The sequence below is a fragment of the Alexandromys fortis genome, unplaced genomic scaffold, assembly GCF_014885135.2.
Source record: "Alexandromys fortis isolate MF-2015 unplaced genomic scaffold, M_Fortis_MF-2015_v1.1 scaffold_4, whole genome shotgun sequence".
Classification (NCBI taxonomy): domain Eukaryota; kingdom Metazoa; phylum Chordata; class Mammalia; order Rodentia; family Cricetidae; genus Alexandromys; species Alexandromys fortis.
The window spans coordinates 21,212,303-21,219,821 of NW_026067944.1; the positions used below are offsets into that span (position 1 = coordinate 21,212,303).

The 7,519-nt window shown below is 34.5% G+C and overlaps 1 protein-coding gene and 1 pseudogene across 1 annotated transcript; both read left to right on the forward strand.

Moving 5' to 3' along the window:
• The first annotated feature begins 224 nt into the window (after positions 1-224).
• Positions 225-1,154, forward strand: LOC126505732 (olfactory receptor 186). Its single transcript, XM_050148962.1, has one exon. It carries the CDS (start codon positions 225-227, stop codon positions 1,152-1,154), a length of 930 nt encoding a protein of 309 aa, XP_050004919.1.
• A 4,695-nt stretch (positions 1,155-5,849) lies between these two features.
• LOC126505784 (olfactory receptor 5H8-like) lies at positions 5,850-6,785 on the forward strand (annotated as a pseudogene).
• The last annotated feature ends 734 nt before the right edge of the window (positions 6,786-7,519 follow it).

The following is a 7,519-nucleotide window of genomic DNA, read 5'->3' on the forward strand; positions in this document are numbered from 1 at the left end:
TATTTGTTGCTTTTGCAGAGAGGTCCCAGGTTGAGTTCCTAGTATGCATATGGTGGCTCACAACCTCCTGTAGCACTAGTTTTAGAAGATCTGAGAAATTAAAATACATATGGTAAAGATTTGACTTCTTATGAATTCCTTTCACCATAATGACCTTAAAATATTAGTGAGTGTTCGATTATACTTGTTTTATTTCATTTCAGGTAATGTCCAGTGAACAACATATGGAAAAAGAGAATGCAACACTGCTGACCGAGTTTGTTCTCACAGGACTCACTGATCATCCAGAACTGAAGGTGCCCCTGTTTCTGCTTTTCTTGGTGATATATCTCATCACAGTTGTGGGGAACCTAGGTCTGATTGCTCTCATCTGGAGTGACCCCCACCTCCATATCCCTATGTACTTTTTCCTAGGGAGTTTAGCTTTTGTAGATGCTTGGATATCATCCACAGTGACTCCTAATATGTTGGTTGACCTGTTATCCAAGACTAAGATAATATCACTTTCTGAATGCATGATACAATTTTTTGCCTTTGCATTTGGTGGAACCACAGAATGCTTTCTTTTAGGTACAATGGCCTATGACCGCTATGTAGCCATATGCAAACCATTGCTTTATCCAGTGATTATGACCAATAGACTATGCATCCGAATGTTAGTTTCAGTATTTGTAGGTGGCTTTCTTCATTCTTTGTTTCACGTATTATTTTTATTCAGGTTAACCTTCTGTAATTCTAATATAATACATCACTTTTATTGTGATATTATGCCTTTGTATAATATTTCCTGTACTGATCCTACTCTTAATCTTCTATTAGTATTTATTTTGTCTGGTTCAATACAGGTATTCACCATTATGACTGTACTGGTTTCATATACACTGGTTCTGTTTTCAATTTTAAAGAGGAAGTCTGTCCAAGGCCTAAGGAAGGCTTTTTCTACCTGTGGAGCCCATCTTTTATCTGTGTCTTTATACTATGGCCCTCTTCTTTTCATGTATGTGCTCCCTGCATCTCAACAAAGAGATGATCAAGGTATGATGGACTCTCTGTTTTACACTGTCATAATTCCTGTGCTAAACCCAATTATCTACAGCCTGAGAAACAAGCAAGTCATGGATTCACTGAAAAAAAGATTAGAGAGGCAAGTTTAGGTCTCAAGAGTCTCTTATTCATATTCACTATAAACCACCACAGGTGTTTCCATTTTTGTATATTTTTGTTTTGGAAAGTGTTCAAAGATTTTTACAATTATAATTATTACATTTCTTTTGTACTCTGGTTAAATCAATTTTCAAGTGTGTTAACAATGATAAGGCAACATATCCAATAAAATCCTTGAAATGTTAGTATTTCTAATCTGAAAATGTTAAAGAATCTCATTAAGTTTTTATGTCGTGTTAAATAAAGTAGAAAAAAAATTCCACTGGTGTATGTGTTCTTCCATGTGGCTTTGCTAATTCAGTAGTTATTAAAAGCAATACTGGTTCTTTCCGGATGACTTAGTGGGATATGTGCAACAGCAGACAGGGCCATCTAGGTTGAACTATTTAACTGTATTTATCCGTTGTGTGTTTAGCTTCTATTTTCTATTTTCATGTTTAGGCATATGAAAAAAAAAAAAGAACCTGTAGTTTGCTGACTGTGTTAGGAGTGCTGGCCAGGATACTCGAGGGATCAATCCTCCTCTGTCTTCCCAGGACTGGAGTATATGGACGTAGTACCAAGCTCAGCTTCCACATGGTTGCTGGGGATCAAACTTGGGTCCTTGTGTTTGAGCAGCAAGCACTGCACCTTCTGAGCTGAACCCCAGTCCACCAACCGCTTCAAAGTGTCACCGAATAATAAAAGGTTTTATATCAGGTGGAATATGTAGATTACTATACCAAAATGTCCCTTTGACTTTACTTCTTCTGGGAAGGTACAAATGTTCACCTGGCATTTATAAAATCTGATATCTTTCTTGATAAATATGCACAATTAAATCTCATCAGGAAGGTATTTTGAGACTCATAATAATCATTGTTCTCATAAAGAACCTCTAAACGACTCTCAATTTTGATTCCAATCAGTTCTGCTCCAACTTCCTGCTCTGCTAATCTGAGAATCATTACCCTGACAATAAACATTAAAATAAAATGACAAAGAAAAGAAAAAAAAAGAAAAACAAACAAAAAAATAGGAAATCTACCAGCTCTTCAAACTTTTTACCTAAGTTATTTCTTTGACTTTTAGTGCTTAAAGAAATTCCACATATCATAGAAAAATCAATAGAAAATAAATCAGAATAATAAAGAAAAAGGCAGTTAAATGCAAGACCAAACTTTTAATATTCTCTTAAATTACCCTGTATCTGCCCATGAGGAGAGATGCTTATCTTTTCTTTGTTTATGATGTCTTCTTGAAAGGCCTCTTTTTAGAGGGAGGATTATTTTACCTGGTTTTGCTACTGTTTGTTTTATATCTATATATCTATTTATTTTAATAATTTTGTATATTTTTATTTTTTCATTATTCTCAAGAATTTTATACTAGAATACAATACCATATGATCATATCTACCCCCAACTTCTCCCTTCAAATTTCCCCATATACATCATATGCAATCCTGGGTTTCATACAGAGTCTTTTGTTAATTATACCATATATGTTCTTGAGTAGGTCACTGAATGTTCATAGGCAGTACCTATAACTGTATCAGTCAGAAAGCTAAAGGATACAATGGAAGAGTTCAGTTTGGATGGATTTAGTTAAACAAAAGTGGTGCAATATAAAGGAAATGGCCTTGATTTGACGATCAAAAAAGTCAGTCTTCAAAAAAAAAGGAATCACCTTTTGGCTTTTTACTTTCTTCAAAATGATAGACGTATCAAATAAACAAAAATATTTTACTGTCAGGAGTTTCAGACCACTATGCAAATTTCAAATGTAAATAAATGCAGCAATAAGTAAACTGAACTGTTTGTTTTCATTGAATGTTTATGGAAAATTCTGCTAATACTCAAGGGAAATTCTGTACTCTTTTAGTATCATGTAAAATTTTGTCAAACCTTCCTCTATGCTAGAGCTACACAGTTACTGACCTACCCTGAAACTCTTGTGCAGCTGCCCACTTCCCTCTTTCAAGAAAATGCAACTGGTTTACATGTGCATTTGCACCTGCTTTAATCAAAGTTCAAGGCTTTATGCTTTATAATGCTTGGCCAATGTCCACAGGATCACCACATCACAAAGGGAGGCTTCTGAGCCCAACCCTACTACTGAAGCAGATTTTACATGTTTTTAATAGGCTATTTTAGAAGCTTGGTGCTATTCATGTTTGGGAGGCAGAGTTCTAGTCACTACCCATCGAGGTACTTTGTCTTTTTTCTTGCCCTTCTCCTTCCCCTTGACATTCATTAGTGTAATTTCCCATTAGATTTAAGCTTGAACTGGCAGAGTTAGCTGACCTGAGCTAGCATTCTCTACCAGCTCCATCTTAGGTTGACTCCAGAAGGGCATCTAGATCTTTGGACTTACTAAAACCATGCTTAGACTAGCTCAGAGTTATACAAGTCAAAGTAGAAAGAACACATATTATATGTGAATGAAGATTTGTCTAACTAAACATTTCCTACTTGAGGTTGAAAATGTAAAAACTTGTCAAGTCTTCTAAATTCTACCCTGAGGCAGAAAACAAAAAAATAAATTGCAATATAATATACATTCTAACAACTCAATGATGTGCATTCATGTCAAGTTTATGATTTCAAAGGCTGCAAAACCCGGTGGAACTGTTGGAGCTTTTCGGTGGATGGTCCAACTCTACAATGCCTAAGAGAGCAGTCACTTTCCTAAAGGGATTTCCCAATAAAGTCTCTTGGGGAATCAATTTCATCATGCCTTTGTCTTTTGGTAAAAGCACATAGTTGTGCAATTGTTGTGGTTCTGTTTTGAAGGTGTACTTATACATGAAACTTCTCCTTAGCTTGAGAAATGCAGCTTCTAAGTGAATCAGCATGCAAGCGCCGCTGCCCATACTTTTCTCACTTCTGTGTTAAAACTGGACTTTCCTACTTTATGAATCCTAGGGCTCTTAAACGTCTCCTTGATTCTTTTTAGGATATAGGTAAGAAAGAGATAATGTGTATAATAATTATACTATTTATTAAAAAGTTAAAATTTTCATTACAGAAGGTTGTGAGATACCATGTGGTTGCTGGGAATTAAACTCAGGACCTCTGGAAGACTCATACATACATACAGAACAGTGTATATTAAATAAATAAATCTTTTTTAAAAAGTTAAAATTTTGTTTAATACATAATAACTTAAGACCACATTTATAAATTGTTCAAAGAGAAAAGTAAATATAGAAATCTATTAGAATAATAAATTTTATTTTTATGACTAAAGTCAGAGAAAGCAAAATAGGTCTCTAAATGATTAATTTGTCCTTTTTATTCATTTTACATTCCAGCCATAGTTGTTCTTTAATTGCCATTTATTACCTTTGAACCTAACTATAATAACCTTATAAGATAAATTATGGAAACATGTAATTCATTTTAAGAATGCACATACAATGATTCTCATGTGAAATATCCTAATTGTTTATGATACAAAGATCATACTCTTTAATTAATTATATTTTAACAAATATTTGATGTGACAGTAAAATATAAGCTCTTGGTTTTTTCACCCACTTCTTGTAACAATTGCATTGTATATTACAGATACACAAGATGCCATACAGAAAATGTATCTCAACTGTTCTTTTCCCATCTATAACTTTAGAAATTATGTATACATAAAAGTATTTTAGAAACCTAAATTTCTTTGTGACTTGAACTTTCATAGAACTAAGCCTACAAATTCAAATTCAAATTGTTGGTTATTTATACAGCCAGTTTCAGCTTTTACAATTGACTTGACATTATTCTTCCAAAAGAAGTGTTGGAGATGAAAGTATTTTCAAGTAATGTTCATAAACTAAGAAAATGAGTGTATATTTTAGAAAGATGTAAAGGCAGTTTTAATTAGGTACATTAGATTTGTAGATTGGAAGAACACATTCTTTTTAACTATCAAGGAAAAGAGGACTAGGCATAGCACATGTGTTTAATCCCAGCACTAAGAAGGGAGACAAAGGTTTACGAATCTTTATGTGTTTAAGGCCAGTCAGGGCAACATGGTGAAATCCTGTATCAACATAAATAAACAGGTAAATGAATTAATAAAAAGAACACAAAACACAACAGGCGGTATAACTAGTTGAAGAAAATTTTGAAGATAAGCAGGATGCAGTGACTCATATTAGCTTGGAAGTGACACAGATTAATCTGTAAATCCATGTAAAAATCCAGGTAAATAGCAAACTGGATATTCTGAAATCTCTTAAGTTTTACAGTAGGTTGAAAAATTACTTTATTTTTAATTTTTCTTCCGAGTTGTGTGTAGACAACACAACTCATAAACCAGTCTGTGAGGTTTGTAGAATATTTTCTTTTATTGGCAGCCTAACTGGACTTAATGTTTCCAAAAATAATATAATAGTTTCAGTAATTTAGTTCTAATACCAGTAATAATCAAAATGAGGGGAAAATCAAAATATGAAGAGTAATTGGCAAGTGGAATTACATTTATGAACAACACAAGGATTGTAAATAAAAATTAAAATCCAATTTTTGATTCAGTACACAAGTTATGCAGAAAACTAAAATTTGATTTTAGCTCACAGTTAACTCTTCGCATCGCCAAATGAATTGCATGTTTACAAAACATCTTCATGTATAGCCTCTGGCCCTTTTCTTCTGACACTTATGGAATTTCTTTATGTTCACTCACTTTCCTTTCAGAGGACATCCAGTGAGGTCATGGAAAGGGAGAATGCAACAGTACTGACAGACTTTGTCCTTGTAGGATTGCCACTCCAAGCTCAGTGGGAAGTCCCATTCTTCTTTGTTTTCTTGGTAATGTATCTCATTACCATTACAGGAAACTTTGGCTTGATCACTCTCATCTGGAAAGACTCTCACCTTCACATACCCATGTAACTATTCCTCAGTAGTTTAGCTTTTGTGGATACTTGGGTATCATCTACTGTGTCACCCAAAATACTGATCACTTTGTTATTTCACAACATGAAGATCTCTCTCACCGAATGCCTGACACAGTTCTTTTCTTTTGCAGTCAGCGCAACCACAGAATGCTTTCTCTTGACTGCGATGGCCTATGATCGTTATGTAGCTATCTGCAAACCTCTGCTTTATCCAGTGACCATGACCAATAGATTGTGTTCCTGGCTAATCATTTTGTCCTTTGTAGGTGGCTTTCTTCATGCCTTAATTCATGAGATATTTTTATTGAGGTTAAATTTCTGTAAATCCAACATAATACATCACTTTTATTGTGATATTATGCCATTGTTGAAGATTTCCTGTTCTGATCCTTCAATTAACTTCCTGTTGGTATTTATCTTGGCTGGTTCCATTCAGGTAGTCACCATGGTGACTGTTCTAGTTTCTTACACATGTATTATCTTTACAATCTTACAAAGCAAGTCTTTGAAGGGGATAAAGAAAGCCTTCTCCACCTGTGGAGCCCATCTCTTATCTGTGTCTTTATATTATGGCCCTCTTCTCTTCATGTATGTGCGCCCTGCATCTCCAAAAGCAGATGATCAAGAAATGATGGACTCTCTGTTTTAAACAGTTATCATTCCTGTGTTAAATCCAGTTATCTATAGTCTAAGAAATAAGCAAGTCAAAGATTCAGTGATAAAAGCATTAAAAAGAAATGTTTAGATCTGATAATGGCATTTATTATCTTTTGGACAAAAGTCACTGTATTCACGAATGTGAAGTTGTTATAACCAGAATCATACATTGGTAACAAAAGTAGTTGCTTTGTACTTCGGCTGTGTTTGCTAACCTAGTTGGCTCTTTTCCTGAATGAGAAATTGAACATTAAGAGGTCAGTATGTATGTATGTAACTAGAATACATAATCTGCCAAGTTTTACTTTTGCTTGAATTAATATGGGGAAGGTCTTTGGAAACTTCTGGTAACTTAGACTTCTTAGCAGCCTAATACTGTGCAGGCCTAACCTACTAATTCCTATGATCTAGCTTATCCTAAAGAATTACTTCAATATTTTACTGTTGTATGGAGGCCAATTGTTCATTTCCTGATCACTCAGACTCCCAAAATAATTACACAGAAACCACATTATTTAAATCACTGCTGGGCCCATTAGCTCTAACATCTTATTTGCTAACTTTTACATGTTAATTTTATCCATCTCCATTAATCTGTGCATCACCACAAGGTCATGCCCTACCAGCAAAGTTTCAGCATGTCTGTCTCTGGTGGGAGCTCCATGACATTTCTTTTCTCTACCTTCCTTCACCCAGCATTCAGTTTAGTTTTCGCTACATAACTCTATTCTGTTCTGCACAGGTCCAAGACAATTCTTTATTAACCAATGATATTCATAGCATACAGAGGGGAATCATCTTCCTTTTGAAGTAATTGGTGAT